The following is a 20,977-nucleotide window of genomic DNA, read 5'->3' as shown; positions in this document are numbered from 1 at the left end:
TCACCACGGTTTATGAAGAAACTTGTTTGCACATAAAACCTTGTGGGTCACCACGGTTTATGTGTGGTAAATAATGGCTAGAAAATCTTGTTAATTTTATGTCCAATAGAAAATAAATTTATTAGCACAATAAATTTATGAGCAGAATCTTAAATTATGTCTTAGCAACAACAGCTTTTTATAATAGAAAGAGTACAATAGAAAAAAAAATCAGATAATACTAAAAAAATGATTTTTATAGTGCTTAAAAAATTGATGTCTATTTATTAAAAAATAAAAAATTAATATTTAATTTAAAATGATGAAATTTAATAAATTTAAAATATTTAAAATTTTTTATGTAAAATAAATTAGAAAAAAATTAGACTCCAATAATAAACACCATGAAATTTTTGGATTTTTTTCTATTATAAAATAAAAAAATATTTTTAAAAATAAATTACACTAACATTAATGTTTGGAATCTATGTTTTTATTTTTTATTTTGAATTTTTATGAAGTTTTCAAAATCTTAGGTGAACTTATAAAAACTACTCAAAAGTTTGTTTAAGCTTAAGGTGACCTCTCTCATTATATTCATCTTTATTTCTTCATTTATAAAATAAAGATTCATTACACTATAACATATTAATGAGTATAATAAAATAATTACTTGTTAATATTGGTATATTAATATTCATTAACATGCTTATTGATTAAATTTTTTATATAGATTTAATAAATTCACATATAAGTGTATATTGATACATTAGTATTTGTTAAATTTAAAATAAAAAATATTTATTATATTATAAGAATATTAATGAGTACTCTAAAAAATTATTAATAAGTAATTATTTTATTATGTTCATTAATATTTTTTATAGTATAATAAATATTTAAATATAGTGTAAAATGAAAAATAGGGATAAACATAATGAAAAAATAATTGATAATACATGTAAAAATTTTATAGTATATATTAGTCAATAATACATAAAGAGAACGAAAAAATTTTATTATAAATATTCAATAGAAATAGATGATTTTTTTTTTCTTTATAAAATGTACTATATAGTGTGTATTTATTAGGCTGCCTTTATTTTCAACAACAAAATAGGATAAGACACTGAAAATAGGATAGGACAAGACACTGATGGACAGAGACACAAAATTTTGTGTTCTTGTAATTCTGCTTGGTGATAAACTAGAATAAATTATGAAAATCTAATTTATTCTCATTTTTTTCATTAAAAAAATTTGAGATGAAAAATATAATAATAAAAAATATAATTATAAAAAATTAACAAGAATAATAAAAAAAATAAAAAATAAGTTGTGTCTCTTGGACATAAAATTAACAAGGTTTTCTGGCCATTATTTACCACACATAAACCGTGGTGACCCACAAGGTTTTATGTGCAAAAAGTTTTTTCATAAACCGTGGTGACTCTCCACGGTTTATGCACGCCATCTCTCCTTAGTAAACCGTGGTGACCTACCACGGTTTACACTCTATATCTTTTGGCCATAATCCGCTGGGACCTGCCACGGTTTATGCACGTTTTGAAACCGTGGTGGGTTGCCACGGATTACATAGAAATGGCTTTTTGCACATGCAGGTAACAAGAACCAGTTTTGCACATTTGGGTAAATATTTTCTCTATTCTATTTATTTAAGTAACTTGCCCTTAATTTTAATTCTACAATATCAAAAATTTTAAATCTAATCATATTTATATATTTAAATAATTTTATAAATAATTGATCTAAGAATTAATTATTTTTATAGATAATATCCATTTAGTTTTTTGTAAAAAATTTCTAACACTATAATCTATATAACATTAAAATTAAATTCATGCTACCAAAATTATGTCGTTGTTGTGTTTTTTCGGGGCTTAACAAGGAAATATAGAGGACTTTAATAGTCAATTAATGAATATTAATAATTTTTTCATCCATATTAGTGGTTAATAAAACGATTAATTTTATCTCTTTGGCATAAGAGTAAATATTATTTTTCAATTCTTAATTATATCCCGTGATTAAAAAGTAAAATACTAAAATTAACTATAAATAATTTTGATACTAAAAAATCTAATTATAAAAATATTAAAAATAATTTATAATCATAAAAGGATAAAATTATCTAAATCCTACAATACTTTTCAAAATTTATAAACCAACCAATCGAATCGAAAACATAAAAAGTCGAATAAATTAAAAAAACCGAAAAAATATGTTATGCTTTTTTTTATTGTGGTTCAATTTGGTTTTTGGTTCTGATAATAAAAATTTCAACCGAATCGAATTAATATATTAAAAAAATCCTAAAAGACCAAGCCCACAGGCCCACACGCCACACCCCACCTGCCCCCATAGTCCCCCCCCCCAACGTGCCTAACCCCCCACCCCCAAACGTAACCTAGCCGCTCTGTTCTGTCAGTGTCGCTCGGACGCTCTCTGCACTGGAGTCTCGAGGCCGGCGGCGAACCCACCTTCTTGCAGCACCTCCCAGCGCCGGCGAAGCCCTTCCTCCCACCACCTCGCAGCGCCGCCGAATCCTTCCTCCCAGCGCTGCCGAACCTTTTCTCCCAGACCTCCTCGCCGACAGCACCACTCAGCCCCAGCCAGCACCACCCTCGCGGTCGTCGACACTACACCACCCAACACCATCCAGTAGCCAGCAGTGCACCACACCCGGCGCCACCCACAGCACCGTTTCTGGCCACCCGCAGCATCGAGCCACCCAGCAGTCCAGCACAGCACCACCCACTCACCCAGCACAACACCACCCAGCAGCGTTTCTGGCCACCCACAACACAGCACAGCAAGTCATGTATTATCCTCATAGGTATGTATATTTAATTATTTAATTATTATAAATATCTCTCTGGTTATATATAGTTGTCATTGTTATTTATGAAGCATCTTTGTTTTAATGATTAATTGGTGTTGGGTATTGCAGCAATTGCAGGCATAGAGAGGTTTGCATATAAAGGGGTGGCATCAAATTCGGTTACATACCTAACTGATGTAGTGAAGCTAAGGAACTCATCTGCTACAAAAATGGTTAATAGTTGGTGTGGCTTCACTTCCATAATGCCCTTGTTGGTGGCACCCATTGCTGATGCTTATTGGCACAAATATTCCACAATTATGGCCTCTTCTTTCCTCTATCTTATGGTGAGTCACCCTCCACAACTTCAATATCAACTACCTTTATATATGAATAATATTACATTGATTATTTCTTAGTCACTTTTGAGCTCGAGTTATGTTATGTACACAACATGGAACATCGTATTGACTCACACTTTGTTTATTATTAAATGAGATGTGAATCAAATTTAAGTGAAATCTATGTCCTATTTAATGATAGATAAAATATGAGTCAAGCACCATATTCTTAACAGAGGACAATTTTTTTGGAGTTTAGATATGACATACTAATATAATATAGCAGCCATATTTGTAATAATATATTATTCTTATAAGTTCCATTATGGATTACGTTGTAGGTTTGTTAGAGTCTGAATCATAAATAATCTTCCTATTTGGGCATACATGAAATAATGCTCTCTATAAAAGTTACAGATGGTATAAGAAAGTGTATCATGTTTTGCTACCTTTTAAAGTCAGATATAAAATCAACCTGAGTGTCAACATAAATTTTTTTGGCAAAGAAGAACACTGACACTTTAATAATCCTGAATAACATGAAAAGTTTTACTTGTAATCTAAGCAGGAAATGAATTTTCCATAGCCCCTCATTTTTCAATAGTTATATTAAATTTTTCAGGCATAGATCACCTATGTAAGCTAGTTGTTAATGTTGTTGTGTTTATTATTATTATATTGGCTATGTAATATAATTATAAGTCTGCTAATTTTCAGTTATATGAAGCTACTTAAATATACTTATTATTGTTTTCCATAACTAATTAATAATATGTCTGGGATTTCATATTTTTATGTATGTGACCACAAAATAAATAAATAAATAAAATAAAAACATAAGCATGTGTTATAGAACTGAAGTTATTGTCTTATCCTGTTTAAGCAGTAAAACAACATGATAACATGATAGGCTTGAAAAGATTAACTTTAGATTAGTTGTGTTGACTATTGAACTTTTAAACTTCTTTATTTAAATTTCTTTTGTCGTTAAATTTTATTGAATCAAGACTTTTTTAGCTATTGTATATTTGTGTTTGTCAATTTCAATGTTATGACTTTGTAAAATAGTATGATAATATGATTTTAATTGTTTTGGTTTGGTTCGGATTACTTCGATGGAAAAATTAAACCAAACCGAACTGCAGTTTAATTAAACGATTGGATTGAATGACTTTTCTCTCTAAAACCGAACTAAATTGCAACGCGAACACCCCCTTAACACCACCTCAACCCAATCTCTAATCTTCTCTTTCCCACCACTATGAGTAGCGGTGAGCAAGAATTGAAAGCTTCATCAGAAAAAAGAAGCAAATTCAAAATAAATAAACAAAACAAAATAAGATACCAAACCAATAATTCACCCTTTAATTAAAAATTGCAACTCCAAACTCATCGGCTGCAACAAGATTAGATTAAAAAAAGAAAAAGAGATCTTGAATCCAGAAAAAAAAGTTTGAATGAACTTATCACCCATTACCACGATTCATTCATATTACAGTAGCGTTAGTTTCTTCAATGAAATTCTTAACTATCAATCATAGATAAAAAAAACTTCATACATTTTAAATTTTGTTATTTGTTATTTAGAGAAATTCTTCAATGTTTCTTGGAGGTCACTCTCCATCTCTTGTATATCCATGTCGCAGCCACCAACAACCCTCTGGCGGCAGCACGAATTCAAATAAAATCCACATCAAGATCTATTTTCAGATCTAGATCTTCATAATTTCAGTAAACGAATCTCCAACCACTGTACCCTCTATTTCCGACGCATCGATCCCTTCACAGAAATGGCAGAACCACCATCGTCGAACGACACGGCATAGCGGAGGCGAGATGGCATTGCTTGACGGAGCTTTAGAAGCCGGCGCTAATGTCGCTGTTGACACTAAGGACGTGACTCTAGTCATTGCGGGCACCGTCATCAGAGGTGAAAGGGGGAATAGGATCCTTCCTAATGGCAGCCAGGAGAGTGGCCAAAAAGCCGCCTTGAAATATGAGGTTAGAGCAGTTGTAACAAAATGTTGGAGATTGAGGATGATTGGGAGCATAGTTGAAAAAATGGACCGACTAAGAAGGTTGAACTGAAAAACTGACGATTCGGCCAAGGTCTGGACGTTGGACCGGATAAAAAACAAACCCGATGAGAACCAGTTTGACTCAGGCGGATTTTGCAAAAGCCGATGACCCGACGGGTTTGACAAACCCGGACAGATTCAAAAAAAGAAACCAACCCCAAAACGACATGTTTGACATTTTTCAAAAAAAAAAAACCCTAGGCTAGTTCGGAACCCACCCCACCCCATCCCCAGCTCTCTCACTCACTTTCGAAAACGGCACACCATACACACAGGCACAGCGCTAGCAGCTCACCTCGGTTCACCGTCACTGCACGCTCGCCGCCGTCTCCGCGCCTCTCGCTGGATCCTCCGCATCGTGTGCTCGCGAGTCGCGTCTCACCTGTCTCCTCCGTCTGTGCTGTGTGCTCGGCCGTTCGCGTCTCGCCGCGCCTCTGCGGTGAGTGCTCGAGCTGTGCTTCCTACAGCCGTGCAGCGTGTCGTCGTCGTCCGCCATCACAGTACCCAACGCCTGGTGTGCTCCACTGCTCGCGTCTTGCCTCTCTTCCTGCAGCTGTGCTTCCTGGTGAGTGCTTGCGTCTCGCCGCCCCTCTTCCGTGGTTGTTGCTGCCTGAACTGCTGCTCGTCGTCCACCTTCTGCCTCTGCAACAGGTGAGTTTTTTTTTTTTTTTTCCAGTTTCTTTCCCAGTTGATTCATTGATGTTATTGCTGTGAATTTTATTGTTGATTGGTTTATGAGCTTATTAGAAATAAATATGGAAGTGGTTGAATTGAAATGTTGAATTGGTTTTTGAATTGGTTTATGAATATGAATATGCAGGGGTTTTGCTGATTATGAATATGGTTTAATTGTTGAATATGCAGTGGTTTTGTTAATTGTTGAATTGGTTTCGCTGATTATGAATTTAGTTGATTGTTGATTAGTGTTGCTGTAATGATGCTGGTTTGTTTTGCTATTAGTTACTTAGTTGATTGAATCTTTTTCTTTTATGGGATTTTAAAGCCATCATCATCCCAAGAACATCAGATGAAGATAAATAACTAGACTTTGAAATTACTCTTTGGACATAGTTTATGGATTGTTATTCTTAATTGTGTCAAATTAAGATACTATTGAAGTAGTACTAACTAATTTTATGTCTATTTTAGAATTTGAGCCTTAATTGTTGTTCAAATATTAGTAAAGACATATATTTCAAATTTTAATTTTAAGTTTTTGACTATTTTTACTTAAATAAGACCGGGTTAACCGGTTCAACTGACTTACTGGTTTGATCACCGGACTGATTCTGATAACTATGGTTGGGAGAGGTGTGTAGTAGGGTTAGAATTTGGGAGAATAAGTTAAGAAGGGTGGTTTGGAAATTTTAGATAATTTTTTAGAATTTGGATAGTTTTGTCGAGTAACTCATCTTTTATGGTTACAAGTTAATTTTAATTATTTTATTCTTAGATTTGTCAGTGTTGTAATTTTTCAAGGTTAATTTTGGTACATTACTTGGTGGTCAAGTAATAACTTGTTGGTGGAGAGAAGTTTAAGGAAAGAAGGTAGAAAGAGAGGAATGGGGGAGAGAGAGAAGGGCACATTAAGTTGGAGAAGAGAGAGAGAGAATTTTAATTTTTTAAAGGGTTTATTATTCCTTATATTTAAAAGTTATTTCTATGTGGCATCCACCTACTATTTGACATGTTAATATATCACCATTTGGCAACCGGTTACAGAAGTTGCTTAAATCAGATGGTTGGAGGGTCAATTAAGGATTTTCGACTTATGGATAGACGATTTATCCTTTGGCAAAATAATGAACGATCAAAAATGATATTTACTCTTAATATAACTTAGATAACAATGATTGAACCTGCTGGAAACGGGCGAACTATTTTATTTTATTTAAAAAAAAAAAACAAACTTAGACTACGTCGTTTAAAGTTTTTGGTTGCCCACAGTATCCCTCAGCCCGGCAAGATAAGGATTAATCTATTGCGGATCTGAGCTCCATTTATGGGTCTGCCACTAGCCAATGGGTTGCTGGATGCATAAGACGGAATTCGAATCCTCGACATTTGTTTAAGTGGACGAGTAAGCTGACCAACCCAAGTTGGTTGTCGTTTAAAGTTTTAAACAGACAAAGAATGAGACCCTACTTGCCCAATACGCACCCAAGTGGCCAAGTTCCAACGCTAGGCCACTGCTGTGCTGCTACCTTACTCTTCTCCCCCTTTTCCTTCTCTCCTCTCCAAGTTCGCCACCGGCGTCGCTGCTCCGCTCTCCGCATTGCTAATCCGTTGAGTCCGTCCAATTCCTGCGCCATCACCTTTCTCCATTTCTCCTCCTGTATCACTACTCCGTGTCGTTGCCACCAGCGTCTCTGCCACTTGCGTCTCTTCTTGCCTCTTCGCCGGCAGCCCTCGCCTCTCTGGCCACTTCTTCCCTCGTCCCTAGTAAGATTCACTGCTCTTTGCTTGGATTTGGCATTTTGCTTCTTGAATTTGATTTTATCCCAATTAATAATATGTTTCTGATAATGTAATTTAATTGTGTTAAAATTCTATGTTGCTTCATGAATTTGATTTTGATTTTGTGATGTTGTTGGCTGTTGGTCTTTGTTGATATATGTAGTTCTGTTTGTTAATCAATGTTAGCTATGCTTGTGTTTTCAATTTTTCACCATATCTCTCTTTCTGCCATGCTGTGTTCATGCCACTCCTCCTACGCAATCCAAGAAAGATACCATTAGTTTAGACATAAAATAAACACAATATATATTTCTCTTGTAGACAGTAATGTTACAATAATTTGTAACGCATAGGGTCAAATTCTTTTCCAATTCTGCAATGCGGGTAACTATGTACTCAATTAGTATGTGATAAATCATGTGCACCACTAACTAACACATCCACTTTATTTCATAACAGACAAAACCTTATTGAGAAGCGAAGAGAAAGAGAAAGAGAACCGTAAGTAACATGCCGAATTGCAATGATAAATAACAGAAGATGTGGCCTTCTCAAACTTGTTTCTCTTCGTAATGCTTCGCACTCTTTCTCAAATGCAAAACCTGATTCCCATTTGGCAGCAATATTAACCGCTAAGAAGAGTGTTTCTGGGTTCCACACTAACATTGATGATGCTGTTGCCTTTTTCATTCGCCTCATCAATGAGCACCGCACTCCGTCTCAACTCGAACTTGGTAAGATTTTTATGTCTGTTGTTAACATGAAAGAATACCCCACTGCTATTTTTCTTTTTGCACAAATGGAGTTTAAGGGTATCGCTCCTTCCATGATTAGTCTGAGCATGTTGATTAATTGTTTTTGCCGTTTGGGTCAAATGAATTCTGCTTTCTCTGCATTGGCCAAGATTATCAAGATGGGTCATGAATTGAATGTTATAACACTGACCACACTCATCAAAGGGTTCTGTATAAATGGCAAGGTTAGGGAAGCCCTAGGGTTTCATGACAAGCTAATATCTCTAGGTTTTCAGCTTGATGAGGTTAGTTATGGAACCTTAATTAGTGGTCTATGTAAAATGGGGCAAGCAAGAGTCGCCATGGAGCTTTTGCAAAAGCTAGAGAGTTATACAGTTAAGCCTAACATAGTAATGTACAGAACAATTATTGATGGATTGCGTAAAGATGGTCTTGTAAATGAGGCACAAAATTTGTTCTCAGAGATGATTTCTCGAGGAATTTATCCTGATGTTGTCTCGTACAATTCTCTGATGCATGGTTTGTGTTGCACCGGTCATTTAAAAGAAGCAACTCAATTGTTGAATGATATGGTTGTTAAAGACATTAACCCAGATGTATGTACCTATAACATTATAGTCAATGCATTATGTAAAGAAAGAAGAATAATAGAAGCCAAACAAGTGTTTGATATGTTGATGGACAGAGGAATCAAGCCTGATGTAGTCACATACAATGCATTAATATATGGATACATTTTAACTGGCAAAGTGGATGAAGCAGCAAGTTTATTTGGTGATATGAAGAAAATTGGTCTGGCTCCTTGTGTCTGGAGTTATAGTATTATGATAAATGGATATTGTAAACACAAAAGATTGGATGAAGCTGTAACACTCTTTAAGGAGATGATCCAGAGAAATTTGGTTCCGAGTACTGTAACATATAATTCTCTTATTGATGGCTTTTGCAAATCAGGGAGAATACCTGATGTGCAAAATCTTCTTGAGGATATGTATGCTAGAGGCCAGCCCCCAAATATTATTACTTACAATATCTTATTAGACGGTTTGTGTAAAGGTAGTCATCTTGATGCTGCGATTGAATTATTTCAGAAAATTTTTGGCAAGGGGGGTTGGTCCTTATGCCATACACCATACTGATCGATGGATTCTATAATCACGGGAGACATAAAACTGCTAAAGAGGTTTTCAACCTTCTCCATAATAAAGGTTGGCGAGATGTCAAAGCAATTGATGCTATGATCAATGGGCTGTGTAAGGACTAAGGAGGGCTTGTTCGACAAAGCAACAAGCTTGCTATCAAATGGATGACAATGGTTGTGCTCTAGATGATGTAACTGCTTTCGCAATTGTTCATGCTCTTGAGAAAAATGAAAAAGAAAAAGCAGAGAAGCTTCTTTGGAAAATGATCTCTATAGGCCTGTTGAAGCGATAAAATAAGGTAATACATTATTGTTTTTCAACTAAAACTATTCCTTTTTATGTTGAAAAGTTTTATTATGACTTTTATTCATCAAATTAAGGTTTAGTGTAAGATTTGATTTGGCTCTGTCTTAGGACCAATTCCTAGACTGCCAAGGTGGTTTATACATGATTGTGCAGTATAAATATGTAGAAATCAAACCAACCTATATAAAAACTTAGAATGGAACTTAAGGATTGACAAAGCATGACCTACCAGCTAGGTGAGCTGAAAAAGTTTATTGCTTTTATGTCAAGGAGGATGGACTATTCATGGCTATATCATTGCTGAAGTCTAAACATTCCTATGTCCTCAATTTTATTATAACCTTGTGTCATTGGTTAATTTCTTATGTTTAGAATATTTAGGGAGTGTAGTTGGAATTACTATGATCATTCATGTTCTTTCTTATGTAAATACAATATACTCTCTTCTTATTTATTTAAACTAATAATTAATTATCGAAAATTGATCTTCTCATTTTTTTCAGTGAAATGTGATTTTTAATCTTTTAATATTTTTTTATGTTTTCTTTTAGTTTCACTAATAAAATATATGGTAAGAGATCATATTTTATCCTCTTAAATAAAAAAAAATGAGAGGATTTAATTTCTTAATTATCTATTACTCTTATTTAAATACTTTTAATGAAAATATTTTACTAGTGTGAACGGTTAGATAATACTAAATAAAAAATGCTAGAAAATCATCAAACATTATTTTTAGTTATTAGTTAGTCATCAATGTTTAAAAATATGAATAAAGTATGTCATTGAATTACAAAACTAAAAAAACTACATTAAATGACGGTTAAAATAATAAATTTTAATAATTTTTTAATATTTTATTATTAAATATATTGAATTAAATATAAAGAAAATAACAATTTTATTATTGTAACTTCTAATGCAGTTAACACAGAGTAAATATGATGTATAAAAAAAATTAAATAAAAATTTACGTGTAATTAATTTTTTATAAAATTAATAGTCGAGACTGTTAAATAATTTAACATATTTAAAAATTGGTAAATGGCCATAATCAATTTATTAGGCGGTAAGATAAACAATAAATTAGATGAATGAAATGTTTAAATAAAAATATAACATCTATTATTAAAATATAATTTAAGATAGAGTGAATACCCCATCCGGTCCCTGACAATTATCTCGAAAGGACAACGAGGCCCTCAAGAAAAAAAACACTCAATTTGGCCTCTGATAATTTTTTTTTGGAACTAATTAGCCTCTGTGCCAAAAAAAATAACATTGATTTTTTTTTGCACAGGGACCTCGTTGTCCTTTCGAAGTAATTGTCAGGGGCCGGGTTGGGATTTTTTTTTGTGTCAGGGGCCGGGTTGGGGTTTTTTTTTGTCAGGGGCCTCATTGTCTTTCGAGATAATTATCAGGGGCTGATTTGGGTTTTATTCTTTAAGATAATTTAAATCTGAAGTTTATGAAAATAAAAAAAATGCCTGTCTTATTTATATGTGATATTTAATTTGCTGTGAGAAAATTATTATTATTATTGTCAGTTATTAATTTTTTTAATTACTACTTATGCTATTATTATGATATTATAATAATTAAAAATGATAACTATATATTAAAAATATTTATTGTATTTTTTAAATGTTTACGAATTGAGTAATTGAGCAATCAATTATTTCTTTTAAAAAAATAAATCATAAATCTTAGAAGTTAAAAACATTTTCCAATGTTTGTTAAAAAAGTATAGGATAACATTGTAATTTTATCTTTCTCTTGATGGGTGAAGGAAAGAACAAGTCTTATGATATTGTAGTTTTTCAATGATTCACTCAATTTTCTTATGATATTCATAATCATACTAGCATTCATTAGAACGAAGATTTTGTTTTGAATTTGGCTAATTAATATTATGGTTACCTTTTTTTCCTAGAGGAATTATATATCGTTACTAATTTGTTCACTTAACGGATATTTATAAATAAAATAAAATTTAAAATATAATAGAATGTAAAATTTATTTCGTCATTTAATAGATAATAAATGGACAAAAGAGTATTGAATAATAAATAATACTATAATTTACATAACCTTTTTTATATTATAAAAAAATTATTTGTACACTTAAATTTTATACTCACATTTTCAATTTCACTAATTTTTTCTTCCTCTTGTTACTTTTAATTTTTTTATTTCACAAACTTTTTATTATTATATTTTTTTGTATTTTTAATATATTTATCATTTTCCCAAACATTTTAACCTTTTTTTTTAAAAGTATAAAATTTTCATACTTTTCAAAGAAATATAAATAAGAATCCTAATTATTGTTATGTGAATAGTTATGATTAAAAAAAATAAACCTTTTGTTTTGCTTGAAATATATAAATTTAATTAGATAAAGTGGATTGCATGGTGTTATTATCAAATTTAATTTCCTTATCACCAAATATTAGAATATGGGGCAATCACCAAATAAGAATCCTATTATTGTTATGCGAATAGTTGTGATTTAAAAAAAAATCTTTTGATTTTTTTTAGAGGGAAGTTCCATAAAAACATGTAAAATATCTTTTTGTAAAGACGTTTACGTATCCTATTATTATTGGACGTATTAATAAATCCGTTATTTTTGAATTTTTTTAACAAATTAGAATAAAATTATTTTTTTTTATAACAATAACAATGAATCTAATTTTTTTTAGGAATCTAATTGTATTTTTAAAATTTTAGAAATTTAAATGTCTGCAAAACAAAAAGTCAAGAATATATTTATCTTTTTATCAAAATATTTAAAGATATTCGGTTTAGATTATGTAAATCGATTGGATCAAATTGGATCTAATAATTATAATACAGATAATTGGGTTTATTATTGTTACTATAGTAAATCAATTTTGTCTGATTTATTAAAAAATAAATTATTAACCGATTTAATAAAAATGTCTAATAATAACATGACACATATAAACATCTTTAAAAAAAAGACATGATACATATAAATATCTTTAAAAAAAATATTTTTAATATCTTTATTAAAGTGATTTTTTTTAATGTGTAAATAACCTTTCTTTTTAATTAATTGAGGATATGGTTCAACAATGGAATGGGTCCACAAGTTCCACATCATCGTGTTGGCTTTGTGCATTCACGAAGATTAGCAAACATTATTCTTTATTCATCACGGGTCATTCCACTAGTTTTTGGGCATTATATACGATATACTGTTGTTATTATATTAATAATTATTTTATTAACTAAGTTTTTGGGCATTATAAATATATTTCACTAGCTTAAGAGAAAACTCAATTTATTCCTATCTTCTATTTTTTTTTTTTCATTCTAGTTATTATAATAATAAGTTCTAAAAATTCAAAGAACAACAAAAATGATAATAAATCATCATATTCAAAGAAAAATAATGATGACTCCTCTAGTGGTAACAATACAACAATAAGCCAAACTTTAAAATTTGCTTCTAAAACATGTGACACTGACAAAGTACTATTTCGTGTTAAGAGTGCATGTATTGCATGCCAACTTTTATACAAGGCAGTGACTGTAATAATTAATATTGCTATATGGGTATTAGTTTAATTACTTTATAGTTTGTACATAGTTAATAGAGTTCCATTCATGCATCTTTAGTTTCTTTAGGCTATATAAGCATGATCATGTACATGGTTAATATATAGATGAATAAATTTCATCTTTAGTTTAGTTTCTTTAGTTTCATATAAGCATTAATTATCATGTACAAAGTTAATATATGAATATATAATTTCATTTTTATATTACTATTACTACTCATCTTTCCCTCTAACATCTTCTCTTTATCTCTAATATACATTTAAGTCTCACAGACATGCATGCATGCCTTTAAATAAGAAATAAAAATAAAAATAAAAAATATATATTAAAGTCAAAGACAATAACTCCTAAAAAGTAAGAGGATTGGGTATTAAGAATACTTCCTGTGTTAATATAGTACTTCTAAAAAAGTTAGTATAGAATTGTCTAAACAAAATTGAGAAGTTGTGGGTAAAAGTTATGTAGCATAAATATCTCAGGAATCAATTCGGTATGAGCGAACGAAAACAATAGAAATTCTTCATCGACTACCTAGAAGAACATGGTTAATGTCTATGAGCATCTTAAGAAAGGGCTTCATTAGAATATTGGGGATGTCTACAAATCAGTTTGGTATGATGAGTGAACTATTTTTGGTAAGCTTTGCAACATTGTTCTTTATGTGCATATTTCTGAATTAGATTTTATAGTGGCTGACTTGTGGAAAGGGATATCTTAGGAGGTTAATAGTCTTACCACGCCTATTCCGCATGAGATTAAGCAGTTTATTCGTGGTCTGAGATATCCTAATTTGACTGAGTTAGAGCCACAGTGGGAGTGGTGGCCTGCAGCAACAAAAAAGTATAGTGCAAGGGAGGGTTATAAATCGTTATTAGAGAAAACATTAAATTGAAATGTCAATAGTAACTGGACCTGGTTGTGAAATACAAACATTCCAAAGAAGTTCAAATTTACTATGTGGCTTGGCTTACATGATGCTCTACCAACTGAAACCTTTCGATTCAAACAGCATTTAACTTCTTCAAATATGTGTAAGAGGTGTAACAAGGCGCAGGAAACTATGGAGCATTACCTTAGAGACTGTGAACCATCAAAGGCAATTTGGCATATGCTGGATCCTAGTATCCTGGACTCGACGGATGGTACTGCTCTTGAAGAGTAGTTTTGGAAGGTCTTGGCTAATAATGAGGCGTCTTTTGGTGCAGAACTTTGGTGGGTATGGAGACATAGGTGCAATGACATATTTAATACTGACAACCGTTGGACAGACCATAAGGTTGTTGCCTTGACCAGAATTACCGCCAAAGATTTACAGGTTTACAAGAATCGAAACAATACCTTTAGGTCTCTCTAAAATTGCCTGTGTTGGGAACCACCGTCAGTCAACAGTTTTAAAGTTAATTGTGATGCAAGCTTGTATATGATTCAAATTTAGCGGGATTTGGATATATTATTAAAGATTCTAAGGGAGATTGGATCTCGGGCTGCTTTGGAAGCATTTTCCGTTGGTCTATCATCAGATGTGAATTATTTGCTGCTTTGAGGGGGGTAGTTTTAGCTTGGGATTACGGTTTGAGGGATATTATATGTGAAACGAATTGCCTTGACATTCTGCCCATCATGCATGAACTTACAAGTGGGTATTCATTTGAAGCAACAGATTTGGTTCAAAAGATTTAGGAGATTTTATCTCGTCTTTGGCTTGTCACGTTGAGTAGATGTCCCGGAAAGCAAATAGAGCTGCAGATTGGATGGCTAGATATGGTGCCAAGAGTAACTCTAATAATATTATTTGGTCTGAGCCTTGTGTTAATCTCCAGCAAATTATTCGCTCGGATATAGGACAGTGTTTGCTTTGTTTCTTTCCATGTTTAAACAAAACAAAAAAAATTAACGGCATCCATGACACATCATAAACATATATAATTTAGACAAAATAGTGATAACAATTAGTGAATTAATACTTACAAATGTATTTATTAATGTAAACTTATATCTATTTAATATATAAATAATAATATATTAAATATGCACATGTGTATTAATTAAGAAAAAATGATAAAAATAGCCTTGTTAAAAGTTCAAATCTTTAAATATGAAACTCTTGTAAACATAATACTACTATTATCATAAATATAAAATACAAAGGTAGATCAAATTAATTATTGAGTAAAAATTAAAGAATTGATTTTAAAGTTGGTTGAATTTTTTTTTTTTTGAGCGAATACGATTAACCCATATAACTAATCAATTTATTTATAATATTAAGAAGAATAAGGTTCTACATACAATTAAACAAAATATTTAATAATTAAGTTCAATTAAATTATTATAATCTTTGATATTAGAAATAATTATTTATCCTATGTATATGTATTATCTTTTGAACTTGTTCAACATGTATCATGCATCAAATATAATAAAATGTTTTTAACACATGAGATGAATTATTTTTTTGGGGGTATGTACATGAGATGCATTATCTTTTTAAAGCATTGATTTGGTTTTCCGATTTTGTTTGCTGCTAGGAGGGAAAAAGGAAGAAACAATGGAAAATACAGCGTGGTTTTGTTGATTATTTGACATATAAAGATAGATTTATTATTTAACATATTATTTTACATAAAAAAAATTCTTTTTATTACAAGAAAAAAAATTATTTTTTATATATTTCTAGTACTATTCTTAGTTATATTGTTATTAATAATTATTAATATAAGTTTTAATAGTTTAACATATTATTATAATAAAGATTTATATTTGAATATTATATGTATTAGATAAATAATTTAAATTAAATATATAAAAATTATAATATTTTAGAATATTTATAAAATACAATAAAAAATAAATAAATAAAAATATTTATACTTTATTTTATGTTAAATAGATTTATATTTTGTTTTTATTATTAAATTTGTATTTAACATTGTGTGTAATATAGAGCTTCAATTTTAATTTTATTTTTTTATATATAACTTTATTTTTTATACAGTTTGCTATTTTTTTTATAGTACAATAAATTATAGACCCCAATAAAAGAGGAAGGAGTTGTAGTAAGAATAACAAAAATATAAAATAACAACAATACCTACATGACACATATTTCGTATTTATTTTCTATTTTTACCTACTATATTATAAACAATAAAATACTAAATACTAATTATATAATAATTTTTTTTGGTATTATCATTAAAATTATTGTGAATTAAAATTTTATTAAAAAATATTTGTTATTATTATTATTTAAATATCTATTTCTTTGTATAAAAAAAAATATTTTTTAAGTTATTTATTCATATAGACAATTTTCCTATGTATAAACCGCTGCTGTGTGTCACAATTTGTGCAAGGCAATATCCCTTTCGAAATTGTTATAGCCACTTGCGATCTTTGGATATTTTTTCAGAAATTGCTGCACCTACAGGCGATTTCTGCCCAAAATGAAATTCCACTAAACCGTTACATCGTAATGGATTAACGTTTAATTGGAAACCACGGGACCTATAATGATTTTTATAAAGATAAAAAAAATTGTAATTAATATGATCAATTTTATTTTCAAATAATTTATATACGTAACTTGTCATTTATTATTTAACATATAATGCACACTTTAATTTACATATAATGTAGATATAAGTTTTAATATAATTTTATTTTATTATTATTATTTTTATTTTTTTATTAAAAAAAATTTTATTTTTTTATTTATTTTTTATTCATCCAAATAATATATAAAAAATTTATTTTTTTTTATTTTTCTTTTACCCATTTTCTTTTCTTCTATTTTTCGCCAATAACGTTTTATACTACTATTACAATAACGTAAATAATTAAATAATTAAATATTTTTATATTTTATATTAAAATTATTCATATATAAAAATTATTATCCATATATATATAAAAAAAAAGAAAAAACTATACCTAACAATTATATGTGATATTATTCAAATATTATGGAAAGGTCCTATTCGGAAAGGATAATTATATTTTTAATTAGTCCCTGAACTTTTATTTTGTGGACGTATTCGTCCCTGAAGATCTAAAAATATAAAAACGCTCCTTACTATTCAAAACGTGTGACGGATCGATCTTACTGTACAAAATGCTCTCCCAGACGTAACGAAGACGGGTGATGTGTCGCTTAGTTGGCGTGTGTTGGGTCTAGGCCACTGTAACGGTGTACAGGTAAAAAGGTGGATTGAGGTTAAGGACAAATGCGTCCCTGGATGGAAAGACGACGTCGTATTTTCTGTTTGCCCTATGTCTTCAAATGGAACTCATTCGCCATTACTGTTGTTCATTTCTGTGAGTGGTTGAGGGTGGTGGTATTGTGCAGTATTAAATGGCTAGCGACGGAGCTTCATCCAGCCCACGACGCGTTCCACTGCCGCCAACCGTGAAATGCGTGGAAGCTGCAGAGGAGAAGGACGAGATTGCTCCGACGTGTAAATGCGGGGTGTACACCATATTGTACAAATCGAGGACGACAACGAACACCAATAGATTGTTCTTTGGATGTCCATTCTTTAAGGTAAGTTGGTGATTTTATTTTAGTCAGTTTGATTATATGGGAGTTGGTTATGTTTTGTTTGTTTTGGAATGATGAACATGCAGCTGAAAAATCCCAGTCACTGCAAGTTCTTCTTATGGCTGGATGACCATGTTTCAACAATAAGAGTCCTTGAGAAGTTTATTACTGAGAATGAGGTTGATGATCTGAAAGTGTATCTTGGGAAGAAGGTAGTGGAACAGAGACTAATTGATTTGGAGAAGAAGTTGTTGCATCTAGAGAGGAAGAAAAATGTTAATCTGTATTTGGTTATTCTTGTAGTGGTTAGTGTAATTTTTGCTTCTGTTATTGCCAAACTTAGCTGAAAAGAAGGTAAAAAAAAATGATGTAATGCAATGTTCTGAAAACCGGTTCGAACCGGCCGGTCGAACCGGTTGAACCGCGAACCGATGAGAAATACGATTCGGTTATATGTTAAAACCGAAAAAAATGAAAACCGTTGTTGAACCGCTAAACCGGCCGGTAACCGGTCAGTCGAACCGAACCGGGACCCGGCCGGTTTTTTTCACTTTGCCCAAAAACTCTCAAAACGCGTCGTTTAGCACTCAGTAACCCCAACCTTACCCGTTACCAACCCTAACTCACTCCAACACTCTCTCCAACGGCGCAGCAACAGACCCTCCCTCGTCCTTCCCATCACCCTCGAGCTAACCGTTCCTCTCAACGTCGGCGAGCTCAGTCCCTCCTTTTCGTTCAGCCGCCGGACTACTCCTAACGCCGTCGCTGGTTGGAGCTTCGAAGCTCACTCAGTCCCTCACTCAGCTAACGTTTCAGACTCTCAGCAGTGGAAGCATAGTCGTCGGGTTCGTCTCCTGCCTCCGTCGCGAAGCTTTGTTCCACCGTCGCCAGCTCTCCGTTTCCAGCGCCGTCATCCTTCCTTGCATTTGAATCTGTAATTGAGCCTCTGTTTGATTTTGATTCTGATCTGTTTTTATTCTGAACTTTTTTATTCTGATTGTTGGTTTGATTCTGATTTATTTTTATTCTTCCGTCGTCCTCCCTATTGTTGATTCTGATTTGTTCTTTGGTTGGGTTGTTAATTTTATTTTTTTTACTTTGAACTTTTTGTTCTGGTTTTTTTATTAGTTGCCAAATCAGAAGGTACAATTTAGTATTACTATTATGGCTGATTTGGATTTGCTGAGGAAGATTCAAGATTTATTATCCCTCTCTTGAGTTGAATGAAGTTTTTGTCAAAGTTAAAAGAATGTATCTGAGCAATTGCAACATGCATTGTTACTATTACACACAGCAATTTGATGATTTGTTTGATCTTTGTTGCCTGTGTTGGTATGTGTTGATGGCCTGGAGTTTTGAGCTATTTGTTAGATATGAGTTTAGATTGTGATAAATTTTGATAATTGTTATGTTTTGAGAAAGTTTAGCTCAGTGATTACGATGAGCTTAATTGCAGAAGAGGTCTTGCTACTTTGTTGAATTTTGAGGTATACATACTTGCTTCTCTCGCTGTCTTTGTCTGTCTCTCCTTCTGCAACCATTGTCTCTTTTATAGTGATATCTGATATGTGGTCAAATTGCTTCTCTTTAATATCATGGTTACTAAAATTCAATTAATCTTTCCCCTAATCTGATGAGAACTCGATCAACCAAATTAGATTTCAATAGAACAGTTACATAAATATAAAGACATAGAATTGAAACTGAAATTGAAATTTATAATCAGACATGGAATTACAATCGACAGATTTGAAAAAGAAATAATAAACGGGGATACTTATCCCCTTATATAACCTACATGCTTGTTACATATACTTAGAGAAATAATATCCGAGGATACTTATATAACCTACATGCTTGTTACATAGATCTAGAGAAACTTACAGTATATGCTTAATCGAACTAAACAGCCCTAATAAAATCTATGACAAAGAAGGGGTTTTAACTTTTAACAAGAGTAATTGTAGTGAGAACATGTATGTAGTGAAGCTATGCGAACTCTGATTCAAGTAATTCAACCGTGAACTGAAATGGTGATATAGTGATATAGTTTTTTTGTGAACCGTGAAGTGTGAACTGATATAGTGATATAGTGATTGAATAAATAATTGAATATTGTTCTTGCTATTTTAATTTTCAGTTTTGATTGATCTTATTAACTTGTTAATTTGATAAATTATTGTTTTGGTGTTGTTCTTGACCTTTTGACTTTTATATTGTGTTTTGCTGTTGTTGATTTAATAAATTGTTCATTGAGTGGAAGATGAAAATTTGCCATGATAAACCTACTCTTGCCATGTTAAACCTGTCATGTTAAACCTACTCAATTCATTTCATTATTGGCATTCATAACAAGGCCTCTCATCTCCTCTGGTTGTTCTGTTAGGCATATCCACAAACAAGTCTCGCAAGCCACAAGGGTTTACATAAGTGAGGGATTAATGTAGCAAAACTGCAGCAAGTTATAGCGGATTTTGATGATTGATGATAAACTTAGATGTTGTCATTTTATGTTTGGTTGGTTGTTTTTGTTATTTGATTTTTGAGTATGTATTTGAATGAGATTATAACATTTTGGTTTATGTAGTACTTTTAATTTGGATGATATTTTAAAATTTATATTAGACTATAATTATGTTTTAGTGTGTTTATTTATATTTTATTTATTATTTTATTATAAAACGGTTTTTTCGGTTCAACCACAGTCAAACCGGTTGAACCTATAAACCAGTAAACCAGTAACTAAAACGGTTCGATGACCGGTTCGGTTTTCAGAACCTTGATGTAATGTAATATGGGATGGGATGAGTTCTCTTTTTATTGTATGCTTTTCGAACAAAAGTGTTGTAAGCTAAATTATGTTATATTCAGCAAAGTGATTGCCCTAAGCAAGTTAATGGCATAATTATTTAGAGATATGATTATATAAGTAAAGCATAAATTAAT

General features: G+C 31.5%; 1 protein-coding gene and 1 long non-coding RNA gene across 5 annotated transcripts; both read left to right on the top strand.

Moving 5' to 3' along the window:
- The first annotated feature begins 2,328 nt into the window (after nucleotides 1–2,328).
- LOC112755392 (uncharacterized) lies at nucleotides 2,329–10,389 on the top strand. Of its 4 annotated transcripts, none has more exons than XM_029293742.2 (3): nucleotides 2,329–2,836; nucleotides 2,951–3,168; nucleotides 8,157–10,389. In XM_029293742.2, the coding sequence occupies exon 3, from the start codon at nucleotides 8,221–8,223 to the stop codon at nucleotides 9,589–9,591; it is 1,371 nt and encodes a 456-aa protein (XP_029149575.1). In that variant the 5' UTR covers nucleotides 2,329–2,836; nucleotides 2,951–3,168; nucleotides 8,157–8,220; the 3' UTR covers nucleotides 9,592–10,389. The 4 variants fall into 4 exon arrangements, 3 of the variants coding, with proteins under 3 accessions (XP_029149575.1, XP_072077459.1, XP_072077458.1); XR_011874604.1 differs by lacking the exon at nucleotides 8,157–10,389 and adding an exon at nucleotides 4,809–5,435 and having other exon boundaries at nucleotides 2,381–2,836; XM_072221358.1 differs by lacking the exons at nucleotides 2,329–2,836; nucleotides 2,951–3,168 and adding exons at nucleotides 4,895–5,891; nucleotides 7,188–7,682.
- Nucleotides 10,390–18,616: 8,227 nt separating this feature from the next.
- On the top strand, nucleotides 18,617–20,673 carry LOC112755391 (uncharacterized). The gene is made up of 2 exons (XR_003178985.2): nucleotides 18,617–18,965; nucleotides 20,418–20,673. It is a non-coding gene; the product is annotated as an uncharacterized lncRNA (long non-coding RNA).
- Nucleotides 20,674–20,977: the final 304 nt, after the last annotated feature.

This window comes from Arachis hypogaea, chromosome 16 (assembly GCF_003086295.3).
Source record: "Arachis hypogaea cultivar Tifrunner chromosome 16, arahy.Tifrunner.gnm2.J5K5, whole genome shotgun sequence".
NCBI lineage: Eukaryota > Viridiplantae > Streptophyta > Magnoliopsida > Fabales > Fabaceae > Arachis > Arachis hypogaea.
Note: the sequence above shows the minus strand (reverse complement) of the source record. Positions and strands in the feature narration are given on the sequence as shown.

What these genes read in the sequence shown, in the direction of transcription:
- LOC112755392 (XM_029293742.2), top strand. Translation starts at nt 8,221, where the DNA reads ATGATAAATAACAGAAGATGTGGCCTTCTCAAACTTGTTTCTCTTCGT.